The 16496-nt window shown below is 39.3% G+C and overlaps 1 protein-coding gene across 1 annotated transcript in view; it reads right to left on the bottom strand.

Moving 5' to 3' along the window:
* Positions 1-16496, bottom strand: part of LOC106879550 (rho-related GTP-binding protein RhoE) — a 126669-nt gene that overhangs the window by 98319 nt on the left and 11854 nt on the right. Inside the window, exons 2-3 of the mRNA XM_052970564.2 lie at positions 12260-12350; positions 7029-7138 (exon numbers count right to left, since the gene is read on the bottom strand). Coding sequence (XP_052826524.1) covers positions 7029-7138; positions 12260-12350 — 201 coding nt within the window. The remainder of the gene's footprint in view (positions 1-7028; positions 7139-12259; positions 12351-16496) is intronic.

The raw sequence follows: 16496 nt of genomic DNA, 5'->3' as shown, positions 1-16496 counted from the left end.
CCTCATTGGTGCTGAGGGCATGTAAAACGCACCCATTTCACACTGTAAAGAGGTTGATGTTAGAAAGGACATCCAGTCATAGAACCCATGCCAATGCAGACAGTGGAGCTTGGTGCAGTCCTCTGGCTTACCAACTACTGTCAAACCATCCAACCCATGCCAACATGGAAGACAGATGTTAAATTATGACTGTGTTGATAACATCATAATCATTATCATTATTATCATAATTTAATTTCCATTTTCCATGTTGATATGGATAGAATGGTTTGACAGGGACTGGCAAATCAGAATACTGCACCAAGCTCTGTATATGCGCGTGCACACACACACACACACACACACACACACACACATATATACACACAATTAGAAGTAAATGTAGAGATAAGCAAGTTAGACAGAACAATATATAAAGTATTAGGTTGTTTCACATGAAATGTCGTATTTGAAAGGTAACAATAAAATGTTTCAGAAGTTTTAGAGAACTGATTATTTAAAGTATTATCCATGTTCATTTATGACATTTACCCAACATTTCTCTATATCATATATTCATCTTTTGCTGTGATAAACTGTATGAATGTTTCAATTACCTCTTCTCTATTTAAGAATGTTTTATTGCTTATGAAAAGCTCAAAATGTTTAAATAAGTGATGATCAGTAGATGAGCTATCAGGGGAATAAGGAGGATGTTGCAAAATCTCATAATTCAGGTTTTGCAACTTTTGGACCGTAGCTTGAGGAGTGTGAGGACGTGCATTGTTGTGGAGCAAAATTGAGCCATCTCTATTCCCTAGTCTGGGTTGCTTCTTTCTCAAATTCTCGTGCTTACAATCAATTTCCTGGCAATACAATGTTGCTGTTACCGTTTTTCCTTGTTGCATAATGAATAACTCCTTTTGAAGACCACCATACAATAACCACTAACTTTTTAGGGTGCAATGGTGGATTTGGGTAGTGTTTAGGTGACTCTCCTGCATCTAATCACTGTCCTGTTCTCCTGATGTTGTCAAAGAGTATCCATTTCTCATTACAAGTAATGATTTGATGCAAAAATGGTCTTTTTCCAGTCGAGAGAGCAATAAGGAGCACACTTCCAGGGGTCTGTTCTTTTTAATCTCGTTCAGTTGATGTGGAACAAACTTATTGGGGAAAGCAAAATCGTGAAGGCACCTGTGCCCAGCGTCGCCTTTCTGGCACTTGTGCCCGCAGCATGTGTAAGGACTTTCGAGAGAGATCGTTGCCAGTGCCCCTGGACTGGCTCTTGTGCAGGTGGCACATAAAATACACTATTTTGAGCGTGGCCGTTGCCAGTATCACCTGACTGGCCACTTGTGAAGACCTGTTGAGGCAAGTGAAATCAAAATCGAGCTAAATTTGACACTAAACTCCACTTGCGAAGACCTGTTGAGGCAAGTGAAATTGAAATCGAGTTAAATTGGACACTAAACTCCACTTGTGAAGACCTGTTGAGGCAAGTGAAATCGAACTAAATTCGACAACTGGCACCCATGCCAACGTCGTCTCCCTCATTAGACATGAAACTCAGCTTGCAAGGATTTATTGGGGCAAGCGAAAGCGAAATTGTGATGGCACCTGTGCCCAGCGTCGCCTTTCTGGCACTTGTGCCTGTGGCATGAGTAAGGACTTTCAAGCGAGATCGTTACCAGTGCCCTTGGACTGGCTCTTGTGCGGGTGGCACATAAAATACACCATTTTGAGCGTGGCCGTTGCCAGTACCGCCTGACTGGCCTTCGCGCTGGTGGCACGTAAAAGCACCCACTACACTATGAGTGGTTGGCATTAGGAAGGGCATCCAGCTGTAGAAACTCTGCCAAATCAGATTGGAGCCTGGTGTAGCCATCTGGTTTCACCAGTCCTCAGTCAAATCGTTCAACCCATGCTAGCATGGAAAGCGGACATTAAACGACAATGATGATGATGATGATAGTTTGGTTGTTATCATTTTCATAAGGTCTGTGGGTACAAATTTTGTACACCAATATTGTTGGGAAAGAAAAAGAGTCAAGATTAAATGCAAGGTAAACACAATTGAGTTTTTAAATGACTGAAATAGCAAGTCATTAAAAATGCAACATTTCATGTGAAACAACCTAATATATTAAATACATGAAATATTAAAAAAATGCATGTATGTATGTGGAGAATATCTGATTCTCATTTATGAACTATATATACACAATTTTATGTGTGTGTGTGTGTGTGTGTATCTTTTTATCAATTTCAGCTCTAAGCTGTGGCCATGCTGGAGCACCACTGTTCTGCTACACTGTTATTATTGAGAGCCTCCTCTAATATGTGGCATTTGGAGAATAAGGGAGTTTGATGTCACTGCCCTCATTTGTGCCTCTTGCCACAAGGTAGATTCATCTGGAACTCTTGACTGGAAGAGATCCAGTTTTATTTTGAAAACACCTACATCCACTTTATGTAGGTCCCTCAAGCTCTTTGGGAGAATATTAAAAAGCTGTGGGCCCTTGAAACTCAGGCTGCTGCAATAACTGGTCCTGAAACACGATGGCAGTGTTGGGATCTTTGGCACTGTACAATGACAATCTGTTCTGGCATTTGTATAGCCTTCAATGCCAAAATTTGGTACAATTCCTTCCAGGATTTTCCAGATGTAAATTACTGCATATCTCTCCTGCCTTCACTCTAGGGAGTAGAGTCTTAGCTGTTTCAGCCTTTCTCAGTAGCTGAGCTGTTGCAATGAGATGATCTTCTTTGTGTAGCTTCGCTGGATTGCTTCAAGGTTGTCTGTTAATTTTACACGGTGAGATGACCATAGTTAGGAGCTGTAGTCCAGGCGGCTGAGGACAAATGTCCTCCAGAGGACCATCATGGTTTCCTTCTCTCTGGATCTCAGGATCCAGCCAGCCAGCCATCTGCACTTTGTTGCCATCTTGGTAATGTGCATTTGCAAAGAGGTAACATCACTCATGTTGATACCCAGGTCATGCACTGATTTAGGTTCTACGATTGTAATCCCCCCTTGACCTGTGTACCCTGTATGTTTTTTGTTCAATTTTGGGTGCTGGTAGCACAGGGCTTGGAATTTTCCAGCATTAAACTGCATATTATTGTCCTCAGCTCATCTATATATTGCGTCCAATTCCTGCTGCAGGTGCAAAACATCACTAGGGTTTCATATTTTCTGCGAGACTTTCATGTTGTCTATGTAGCTAGCAAGGGTGGCTATCCGGGCAGGCGAGAGCATATCTGAGAGAGCCACTATGAAAAGCAGTGGTCCTAAGACAGTACCCTGTGGAACACCACTCACTATTTGTGTTTCCTTTGAGGTGGTACCATTAGTCACCACTACCTGACTTCTATCTTTCAGAAAGTTATGTAAACACTCTTCAAGTTTTCCATCTCTGTCAAGAACACGCAGTTTGTGGCATATCATACCATAATCATCATCATCGTTTAACGTCCGCTTTCCATGCTAGCATGGGTTGGATGATTTGACTGAGGACTGGTGAAACCGGATGGCAACACCAGGCTCCAGTCTAATTTGGCAGAGTTTCTACAGCTGGATGCCCTTCCTAACGCCAACCACTCAGAGAGTGTAGTGGGTGCTTTTACGTGTCACCCGCACGAAAACGGCCACGCTCGAAATGGTGTCTTTTATGTGCCACACGCACAAGCCAGTCCAGGGGCACTGGCAACGATCTCGCTCGAAAATCCTACGGGAGCCAGTCAGGCGGTACTGGCAACGGCCACGCTCAAAATGGTGCATCTCATGTGCCACCCGCACAAGAACCAGTCCAGGGGCACTGGCAACGATCTTACTTGGCTTGCCGGGTCTTCTCACGCACAGCACATTTCCAAAGGTCTCGGTCAGTAGTCATCGCCTCGGTGAGGCCCAATGTACGAAGGTCTTGCCTCACCACCTCAGCCCAGGTCTTCCTGGGCCTACCTCTTCCACGGGTTCCCTCAACTGTTAGGGTGTGGCACTTTTTCACGCAGCTATCCTCATCCATTCTCACCACATGTCCATACCAGCGCAATCGTCTCTCTTGCACACCACAACTGATGCTTCTAATGTTCAGCTTTTCTCTCAAGATACTTACACTCTGACGGGTATTCACATTGACATTACACATCCAACGGAGCATACTGGCTTCATTCCTTGCGAGCTTACGTATGTCCTCAGCAGTTACAGCCCATGTTTCACTGCCATGTAGCATGGCTGTTCGTATGCATGCGTCATACAGTCTGCCTTTTACTCTGAGTGAGAGTCCCTTTGTCGCCAGCAGGGGTAAGAGCTCTCTAAACTTTGCCCAGGCTATTCTTATTCTAGCAGCTACACTTTCAGCGCACCCACCCCCACTACTAACTTGGTCACCCAGATAGCGGAAGCTATCGACTACCTCTAGTTTTTCACCCTGGAATGAGATAGAAGTTGTTTCCTGTTTGTTTACAGTCTTTATTGCACCTGAACATCTGCCACAAACAAAAACTAACTTGCTAGTTAACCTGCCTTTGATGTTGCTGCACCTCTTATGTGTCCATAGCTTGCACCGGGTACATCTTATAGAGTTACTACCTACTCCTTTTCTACATACTGAGCAGGGCCATCTACCTGAAGGGGTTTGTGTTTTATCTACCTTCCTACTTATTAGGATTTTGGTTTTAGCTAGGTTGACTCTAAGGCCCTTCAATTCTAGACCTTGCTTCCACACCTGAAACTTCTCCTCTAGTTCTGATAGTGACTCCGCAATTAGGGCAAGGTCATCAGCATAGAGGACAAAAGCTTTTGCATAGTCAAGTTATATTACGTCCACATTTGAGTCATTGAGTAACTGCTTCAATACCCAATTATAGTGCTGTAGGAGCTGTGCCAGGCAGCTCCTACCTGGTCAAAAACTATGCTGGGTATCACTCAGTAAGTCGTTTTCTTCAACAAATGCAATTAGTTTCCGCTGACTATTTGTTCCATGACTTTGCTGATGTGTGAAGTCAGAGAGATAGGCCTATAATTTTTGGCATCTGCTCTGCTTCCTCCTTTATGGATTGGGCATATTATTCCATCCTTCAGTTTGCTTGGCAGCTTGCCATTTGCAAGAAAACTCTGGAAGAGTATCTGTAGTGGTTTTGCCAGGGCACGCTTACACAATTTGAGGAGGATTGCTGTGAAACCATCAGGGCAACAGCTGAGTTTGTGTCCACCTCATCTATGGCTAGTATTCTATCTTCTTCCCCAATATGTGTGTGTGCGTGTGCATGCATATATATACTTAACTATCATAATTTATAGAATGCCGTGTTCATTTCCATAATCAATATATTTACCAAACTTTTGTAATTTATTCTTTAAGTTGACTTTGAAGTTTGTATTATGTTATAATTTTATAATACTAGCAGAGGCACTCGGCATTGCTCGGGAATGAAATTGTTGCTTATATACTTGAAGAAAAAAAGGCAAAATATGCTGTATAGAAATTTGAGGACATTCTGTAGATGGACTCTCAGATGAATGATGGCTGGGCGCCTCTCATGAATGGGGAAAATTGAAGATGTGCCAAAAAGCCTCATTGGTACTTGGAAACTTTTACGAAAATTAAAATGGGGATTAAATGAAAGAAATGATTTACGTGAATATCCTCACAAGAGTAATTGAAATAAATGGCGATTGTGGAACCCCCCCCCCCCACGCATGCGCATACACACGTGTGTCTTTGTAAATATGTTGGTATACATTTATGTATGTGTGTGTTTGTAAGAGACAGAGTGTGAGTGAGAGAGAGAGAGGTTTGTTGTCATGTATACGTACATGCATAAATATACATACATCTTTGGATGTATGCATATGACAACACAGCTCTTGACTCACTCACACTGTCTCTTACAAACACGCACACGCGCGCATACACGTGTGTCTTTGTAAATATGTTTGTATACATTTATGTATATGTGTGTTTGTAAGAGACAGTGTGAGTGAGTGAAGGGGTGTGTGTGTGCGTGTGTATGTGTGTGAGACAGAGTGAGAGAGTGGTGTGTATGTAGTATTTACTCTCTCTCTCTCTCTCTCTCTCATACACACAAAATAGAGAGTGAAGCTTTTTTGCCGGTTACGTCAATACCGGAGCACGCGCGCGCGCATACACACACGTGTCTTTGTAAATATGTTTGTATACATTTTTGTATGTGTGTGTTTGTAAGAGACAGAGTGTGAGTGAGAGAGAGAGGTTTGTTGTCATGTATACGTACATGCATAAATATACATACATCTTTGGATGTATGCATATGACAACACAGCCCTTGACTCACTTACGCTCTGTCTCTTACAAACACGCACGCGCGCGCATACACGTGTGTCTTTGTAAATATGTTTGTATACATTTATGTATGTGTGTGTTTGTAAGAGACAGAGTGTGAGTGAGTCAAGGAGTGTGTGGGTGCGTGTGTATGTGTGTGAGACAGAGTGAGAGAGCGGTGTGTATGTAGTATTTACTCTCTCTCTCTCTCTCTCTCATACTCACTCACACACAAAATAGAGACTGAAGCTTTTTGCCGTTGTTACGTCAATACCGGAAGTTGACATTGAGGAACCTTTTTAAAGAAGTGAATCTTAAATATAAAGCAATATTATTTATTTTTAATTAAAAAAAATCAAATGAAGAGCCTAAGATTTATCCGAGGTCAAATTATTCTCGCATCACAAGTATGGAAGCATTTGGTGAAGTCGATTTCACGTGAAAAGCGATTACACACACATCTCTGTTTTATATATAGTATAGATGAATAAGCTGTCAAAGGTAAATTAATTTATCTCAAGTACAGAATATATTTTCTCATTCTGTTATTGAAAAACAATGAGACCATTATTATAAATTATTCTGGACATGGTGTTTAGATGAAATATATAACTTATACAGGTTAATAACCTGAAAAATTATAATCATTATGAATAACTCATCTCAGATAGGTGTCAAAGATGGTTATGTTGATAATAGTTGGGTTTAGGTATGACAGATATTATAAATCATTGTTTAACTCACCTTTGACATGACATGTTCTAGTGAATCTGGATCTGCGACTGAAAAGCATATAATTACAAGATCTGCTTCAGCATATGATAAAGGCCGTACCCTGTCATATCCTCCATCCCCTGCAATAAAAAATACAAGAATAAGTGGTCATAAAATTATACACATACATATAACAGCATTAGAATATTTTCAAAATTCTTAATTTAATTTAAACTAATTGAGAAAATATTTATCAGTAAAAACTTAATGAAAACATAGGTATATATATATATATATGTCCTAATAAGTAGGAAGGTAGAAAAAACACAAACCCCTTCAGGTAGATGGTCTTGCTCGATCTGTAGAAAAGGCGTAGGTAGAAACTCTATAAGATGCACCCAGTGCAAGCTATGAACACATAAGAGGTGCAGCAATATCAAAGGAAGGTTAACTAGGAAGTTAGTTTTTGTATGTAGCAGATGTTCAGGAGCTATAAACACTGTAAATGTGCAGAAAACAACTTCTGCCACATTCCAGGGAGAAAAACTAGAAGTGGTTGATAGCTTCCGCTATCTAGGTGACCAAGTTAGTAGTGGGGGAGTGTGCGCTGAAAGTGTAGCTGCTAGAATAAGAATAGCCTGGGCAAAGTTCAGAGAGCTCTTACCTCTGCTGGTGACAAAGGGTCTCTCTCTCAGAGTAAAAGGCAGACTGTATGACGCATGTGTACGAACAGCCATGCTTCATGGCAGTGAAACATGGGCCGTGACTGCTGAAGACATGCGTGGGCTCGCAAGGAATGAAGCCAGTATGCTTCGCTGGATGTGTAATGTAAGTTTGCAAACACAACAGAGTGTAAGCGCCCTGAGAGAGAAGTTGGACTTAAGTAGCATCAGATGTGGTATGCAAGAGAGACGATTGTGCTGGTATGGTCATGTGGCGAGAATGGATGAGGATAGCTGTGTGAAAAAGTGCCACACCCTAACAGTTGAGAGAACCTGTGGAAGAGGTAGGCCCAGGAAGACCTGGGATGAGGTGGTGAGGCACGGCCTTCGAATACTGGGCCTCACCGAGGCAATGACTTCTGACCGAGACCTTTGAAAATATGCTGTGCATGAGAAGACCTGGCAAGCCAAGTGAGACCTAAATCCAAGGCCTCTGCCAGGGGTGTAGCCAGCCCACTTATGCGTACCTTTCCTTCATTGGAGACTAAACTCCGCCTGCGAAGACTTGTTGAGGCAAGTGAAATCAAAATCGAACTAAATTCGATGACTGGCAACCATACCAACGTCGTCTCCTTCATTGGACACGAAACTCGGCTTGCGAGGACCTGTTGGGGCAAGCGAAAGCGAAATCGTGATGGCACCTGTGCCCAGCGTCGCCTTCCTGGCACTTGTGCCGGTGGCACATGTAAAGACATTCGAGCGAGATCGTTGCCAGTGCTGCTGGACTGGCTCCCGTGCAGGTGGCACGTAAAATACACCATTTTGAGCGTGGCCATTGCCAGTACTGCCTGACTGGCCTTCGTGCCAGTGGCACGTAAAAGCACCCACTACACTCTCGGAGTGGTTGGCGTTAGGAAGGGCATCCAACTGTAGAAACTCTGCCAAATCAGATTGGAGTCTGGTGTAGCCATCTGGTTCACCAGTCCTCAGTCAAACCGTCCAACCCATGCTAGCATGGAAAGCGGACATTAAACAATGATGATATATACACAGCCCCTCCACATACCCCACTAATTTTCATTTCACTCACTTAAACACAAAAGTTATTTCCTTTCTTTTTTACTATTGTATTTTCTTTTCCTCTTGTTTTTCACTTCTCTACTGACAGTATTGCATGACCATATCCTTACACATATGTACCTTCTACCACACCTTCCCCATTCCTCTTGCCTTCCATTTTATTTCACACCTGCTGCCACCCCCTCACTTCCAAGCATTTCTCACACACACACACACAATGATAACACTTATACACCATCACCCCCACTATCCCATATACTCCCACACTTGTACACCTCTACTCACATATATACACTCCAAAAAAATCTCTTGTCTGTTTTCTTTTTTTTTTTTTTCTTCTCCAATTGCTTTTATTCATTTACTCCCCTCCATCATTTTTCTTCTGAAGGGCTATCCTGGTACTTTCAGTACATTTCTGCTGCCTTCACAACTTCCTGGGGTTTCCACTTGTCACACTTTATGGTCTTGTTGGTGTGTCTGACATTCTCAACCTCAGATAGAAGTAATATTCAGACTGCTTTAGCCTTGATAGTTCTAAATTCCTCCACCAATGATGAAATTGGCTGCCAGGGTTTAGAGGTCTTGGTGCACAGATTCAATTAACTGAACTGAAAATTGGGGAAATGCCCAGTCACCTTTTTCACAAATTTACGACACAACCTCTCCATTGCCTTTACCCGAGTCATGGAAAAGTCAGAGAGCAAGAATGGCCATTACAATCTGAGTGTGATGCAATACTGGAAGTATATATACATAGATAGTTACACACACACACACACACGTTTATATATATAATACTTAATAGATATAGAATGAAACTTGCATGATCTACCTCACCAAATCTAGCCAATAACATAGTTACAACTAACAATAAGAAATTTAACAGGATTAGTAGTAGGGAACATGACACTAATTATCCAAGTAATAATTGCAATCCTACATCCTATGTGAATATTATATCTAAATCCAGTATAGAAAATACGACAATTATGTCCCCTTCTAATGGTAACAATAATATTAATTCAATAAACAATAATTCTTCAACTAATATCCCTAATAAGTGTAATTGTAAATCCTACTAAATGTCCTTTAAATAACCTAATGTCTTTGAACTAATATAGTTTATTAGTTCAATAACAACACCAGATAAAAGACATTACTATATGGGTGCTACTGCATCCAAATTTAAATTTAGATGCTACTGCATCTAAATTTAAGGATATAAATAAGCACTTGACACATTATTAGCTTAATTTATTTGGGACTTACATTAAAGAATACTAATTATTTAATATTGTGATCAGTATATCGTCATCAATCATACATTTCTAAACAAAGTGGGCAGGGGTAGTTGCAACTTATGTTCTATGGAGCACAAGAGGTCCTTAAATGTAATCTAATGTACCTTAAATGTAAAGTAAACTCAGTTATCAATTTTGAATTTATATAATGTACTCCATATATCAAAACTCTTCACTACAAATTCTCATGTAAGGAATGAATTTATTCAGTTCAAGCATCTCCAAGTAAAATTATACTGCTATTTGAAGACATTTTGTTTACCTTTATTTTAGTTTACTTTTTATCTTGATATTTTTAAAAAACATTTTATCATTCTATTAAAGACACTATCGTAACAATATATTGTAATAAACAACAGAAGGTGGGGGAGGTGGAATTTTCAGTTTTTAGTGTGTGTGAAGAAATTGAAGAGTTGGTAGTTGAGACCTAGAAGGAAGCAGAGAATGAATGAAAGGTGAAGGGTGGAGGGCAAAGAGAGGAAAGGAGAAGGTAAGCTTGCAGGTGTTGGTGATCAAGGGAGTGAATGCAGGAGCAGGTGGAACAGATGGTAGCATGGATGAGGAGGCAAGAAGTGCAGTTGAGGATGGGTTCAATGAGGGGAGGAGTAGGGGGTAGTGTCGTACTTCAAGTGGATACATGAATGCATATACATACATTCACATATATATATCGTTGCTATTATGCAAAAGTGGACATACAGCAGTTTAACATAATAGCAACAACATAAATATATATCATTCATTAAACCCAAAATTTAGATGTGAGCTACTATGGGTTTCATGCTCAGATAGTACAATAAATGGACAGGCTTGTATAGTGTGTTGTGTACTATCCTGAAATTGTTCAGCTCCAAAAATAAACACATGGCTATTCCTTGAAAAAAAAAAAAAGAGAGCTTGTAGGAAAAGGGAAACCAGTCGTGTCCGTTGGTACGATTAACTGAAAAATATTGGTAACAGTTTAAGTGTGAAATATTTAATAAGGTAACCTCACCACTACTATTGATATAATAATGCCCAGGCCAACAGAAGCTACAAAGAGAGGATGTTTTGTTTATGGACCCCTCTACTGGATTCCCATAGCTATTTGTTGTCTTACTGGGTTTTTTTTATCATTAAATATTAGGAATTATATAAAAAAATTTAATATTTTGTCTCTTGTAGAGGTATAACCAATTTATTGCACATAAACTTTAACAACTAATTTCACAATCAGGCTGTTCTGTTGATCAGCTCAACTGAAAGACTCATCATAACTGATGAAGTTCCAGTTATATCTATACCTATGCGTTATTTTAAACATCTTATTGTGGGGATTTTGCTAAGATCTTGCAAGCAAGCCTGAAAGAATTGTTTCCCTTGAAAGAATTGTTTCCCTTGAAAGAATTGTTTCCCATGGGTATGTATGTATATATATATATATATATATATATATATATATATACATATACATGCACACACACACACACACACACACATGCGCATGCACACACATACATACACGTGTGCATGTGTGTGTACACAAGCCACCTAGAATGAAGCTTCCACACACACAGACAAGTGGGTTTTCTGAGATTTCTCACAATCCCAATAACAGCTTGAAGAAGCACAATAATTGTGCTTCTAAACTTACCTCAACTTCTAGCTCTGCTAACACTACACTGTCCACTATTTCTGTTACTGATAGAGTTCCTACTAATTATTTAATTTAGTGAATCCATAAGAGGCACACTACTCATAGCACACACAATATGAAGAATAGGAAATGCAAAGCCTTATTGTTCAAATGGGCAAGTGTTTATGTTCCTGAGTTGCATTTTAGAGTGGATGCTGGTGTGCTTTATGTGTAATGATGTTAGGACAGCAACTGTGAGAAATTTTCATGGAATCTTTTATCTTTTGCTTGTTTTAGTCATTTGACTGCAGCCATGCTGGGGAACCACCTTGAAGGGTATTTTAGTGAAAAAAAATCAACCCCAGGATTTAGTTTTTTAAAGCCTAGTACTTATTCTATCAGTCTCTTTTGTCAAACCTCTAAGTTATGGGATATAAGCACACCAGCACTGGTTGTCAAGCAATATATATATAAATGAAAGAGGATGTTTATTTGTTATTTTAGACATCATCATTACACATTTAATTTTAATAGGAATATAGGAATTATGAACTCTTACACAAGTAAATAAAAAAAATAACTGAATAAAAAAAAATTACACACCTGAAGTATCCCAGACGGACATTTCGATTTTATATGTATCAGATACATCATATGTAGCATTATAGGTATTGAAACCTGTTGGAGCATATGTCTGAAAATAATAAATGGAAAACACATTATTTTTGTAAAAACAATACCTTGTTTGAGGAATTTGTGGCAAAATTTCTCATGTATGCCCTCTTTCCTCACTTCAACTCTTTTTTTGGAAAGGTTGGGGGATTTATTTTGGGGAGGGGGAAAGAATTCAAATTACTGATTAAGGAGGTTAAAATTACAAATACACATATAAGTAGAAACCATTAATAGTGACAAAATATACAAAAGAGCAGAGCTATGCTTTCTACAGGAAAAACTGTTTGAATGAATTAGACATATAAATATTATATTTTTGAATTTGCCAAGAGAGTGACAGATATGCATTTCACTATTATTACAGCTAATCAATGTCAGGTATTTGTGTCACTTCAAAAAGAATATCAAATTAACTGGTCTGAAGTATATACAGATAGTGTATAAACTATACACTGGTTTAAAAAGACACCACATAAGCAGAATAAATTTCAACTATACAATGGAAACAGCCTTGTAGTAAAATCTCTATCGACACAACATACTTAACATGTATATATATATGTATGTGTATATGTAGTTAGAATGCTAGAAGTTGTGGCTTTAATCAGGGGAAAATCCCTTTATAGACTGTGTTAAAATACACAAAATACTTTAGAGCTAGATAAAGCAAAATCACCCCAGAAATCACAAGGATGACAAACATGTATTTCAGTGTTTTAACCCTGGAATACATTGTTTCTTAATATATTAAATCCACCCAGGGATTTGTTCCCAGATGAAAACCACCACTTCTAGCATTTCCATTATACACATACATTAAATATGTTGTATTGATAGAAATATATATGCGTGTGTGTGTGTGCGTGTGTAAATAGATATACATACATACATGTATACATACATATAAGCATACATATATTTGTGTATACACACATACATACATACATACAAATAAAGTCTTGTTGTATTTTTGACATGATCACTTTAAGAGTACTTTTTTAATACTTAGGTGAAATAAGCATTAATTTCTACTTTCTAATGTTTTTTTTTTCTTCTTTGCAGATTACTTTATACTATAGCAAAGGGCTATTCATATTGATTTTACCCTTTTAAAATGAGTTTAAATCAGATCCAATGCTGCATGCTTTATGAATTCAAAAGGGGATCTTTGAGAATGGAAGCAGCAAAAAATATTTGTTCTGTTTATGGAAATGAAACTTTAATAGCGTGGACATGCCAACATTGGTTCAATCAGCTTCACTTGAGAAATTTTTCCCTCATAAATTTCCCTTGATCTGGATGATTAAGTTTTCTCAATATTCAGCTTTTAAAAACCGTGGCTGAAGAAAATCCAAAGCAAACTGCATAAGAATTAATAAAAGTGGTCAATATAAGTCACACCTTGATCTTAAAATACATTTATGAACAAGGAAAATTGACTAAACCTGGTTACTGGTCACTTGTCATCTGACTGCTTCTCGGCTTAACCAGAGTTGCCCTATGCTCATCAATGAAGAGCAGTCCTGTTATGAAACCTTTCCTGGGTAGAATAATCACAAGTAATGAAAAGTGTTTTCTCTATAATCATATCCAATGAAAACAATGGTGAGCACCCAATTAAAAAGAGCAGTGCATCCCTGAACCAGGACTATACATGTAAATAGTTATGCATTGTGTTTGGATATGAAGTGTGTTATTTATCATGAAGTGTTAAACTCAAATAAAACAGTTTATTTGGAGATTACTGTTATCAATTGGAACCATCACACAGAAATTTGCAATAAAAGCAACCATCAGTGGTCAATCATAAAGAGGTGTTGCTCTCACACAATAAAGACTATGACATTAAACATGGAGGTTTTGTCTCATCATCCATACTCTCCTGACTTTGCTCCATTGTACTATTGCAACATTGTTTAGAGGGTGATATCTTATTAATTGTGAGAAAGTTAAAAGTGATACTGAGTGTTAGTTGTGAGTATACCCTGGCACTTTATCAACATCTCTCTCCTGCTCTCTCTTGCTGTCTTCCACTCTCTCTCTTTCCCTTGCTCTTCCCTTTGGGTAGGTAACCACGTATCTCCTTTACAGCAGAATACCTGTTTCTGCCCTCATTCTTGATCTCTCTCTCTCTCTCCTTCCTCTTGCTCTTCCCTCTGGCTAGGTAACCATCTATCACCTTTGCAGCAGCACATCTGTTTCTGTCCTCATCCTTGCTAACTCTCTCTCCCTCTCTTGCCAGGTAACCTTGTACCTCCTCTACAGCAAGATACCTGTTTCTGTATCTCTGTCTCACTACTACCTTTTATCATCTGACACAAGATCACCTCCTCCAATGCCCCCTCCCCTATCAAAGGTTCCTTGTCTTGTAAGTTACTTGGTGACCCTGCCAGTGCTGGTGTTACATAAACAGCATCCAGTCCACACTGTAAAGTGGCTGACATTTGGAAGGGCATCCAACTATAAAAGTCATGCCAAAACTGACCTCACCTGTACTGGTGCCACAAAAAATGCACTCAGTCCACTCTGCGGTGTGGTTGGTGTTAGCCATAAAAACAATGTCAAAATAGACACAGATGTTTGGCACAGTCTTCTGCCTGGCCAGCTCCTGTCAAACCGTCCCATCCATGCCAGCATGGAAGGCGGATATTAAATGATGATGATGATGACTTCCTTTGAAAATGAAGAGTTTAAACCAAAGGATCAACAATTTGCCACATAGATGTGATTATGTTATCAAAATTGTTGGCAAATATTATTTTAATTAAATATAAGAATTCAGACCAAAATAGCATTTGGTTCTTTCTCATTCTGAAATGCAAGAGTACTTTCTTTTTAACCTTCTACACATACATTCATAAATACACATATATATGTGTGTGTGTGTGTATATGTATATATATATATATATATATATATACATACATACATATATACACACACATACAAATATACACACACACACATACATATATATATATATATATATATATATATATATATATATATATATATACACACAAATATACATACATATATGTGTGCACATACAATTATACAAATATATGTGTGTGTGTGTATGTGTGTGTGTGTCTCTCTCTCTCTCTCTCTATATATATATATACAAAATCATCATTGTTTAATATCTGCTTCCCAAAAGGGCGGGATAGTTAGACAGAAGCCAGTCAGGCAGAAGCCTGCACCAAGATTTCTTTACAGTGTGGACTGGATGCTTTTTATGTGGCACCAGCACTGATAGGGTCACTAAGTAACTAGCAAGACAAAAATCTTTTGAGAGGGGAAGGAGCATTGGAGGAGGTGATCTTGTGTCAGATGATGAAAGGTTATAGTGAGACAGAGAAACAGAAATAGGTATCTTGCTGTAGAGGAGGTACAAGGTTACCTGACCAGAGAGAGAAAGAGGGGGGAGGGAGAGAGAGAGAGAGAGAGAGAGAGAGATATCAGGAATGAGGACAGAAAGAGGTGTGCTGCCGTAAAGGAGATGCATAGTTACCCAGCCAGAGGGAAGAGCAAGAGAAGGAGAGAGAGAGAGTGGGAGACAGCAGGATAGAGATGGTGAGAAAGTGCTGAGCATACTCACAAGGCACAGAGATCTGAATATAAATGGGATGGTTGAGTAAAGGAAGAGAAAGATATAGATAGTAGCAAGTGCCAGGGCATGATCTTCAGGTTCGAAGGTCATAATATAAGTGGCAGGACATTGCCAAAAAAAACGTGATTAAACAGTGGGGAGGGGAATGCAGTGAGTGGTGAAAAACTGGGTATATAGAGTGGGGGTGCTACTAAACATCAATGATACAGAGAAACAGACCAGTGAGGACAGGATTGAGGAGTGAGAGGTAAGCTTAGTGCATGATGGAGGAAATGTGAGGTAGTAGAGATGTAGTTTGGTTTGTTGGGGTCAGGTGTATGAAAAGTTTTTTTGTTACATGCGGGTGGTTTGTTGGGGTAAGGGTATGTGAAAAGTTTTCATTACATATGGATGGAACACACAGGCCAGGGGTTGGCAGATAGCAATGATACTGTGAAACAGGGCCAAGAGAACAGGTTGGGGGAGGGAGTAAGCATAGTGCATAAAAGAGGAAATGTGAGGAAGAGAAGATATGTAGCTTGGTTTGTTGGGGTAGGGTGTGTGAAAAGTTTT

The sequence above is a fragment of the Octopus bimaculoides genome, chromosome 9 (assembly GCF_046866305.1).
Source record: "Octopus bimaculoides isolate indiv1 chromosome 9, ASM4686630v1, whole genome shotgun sequence".
In the NCBI taxonomy this organism is placed as follows: domain Eukaryota; kingdom Metazoa; phylum Mollusca; class Cephalopoda; order Octopoda; family Octopodidae; genus Octopus; species Octopus bimaculoides.
The sequence above is the reverse complement of the archived record's forward strand: the minus strand, read 5'-3'. Positions and strand labels throughout refer to the sequence as shown.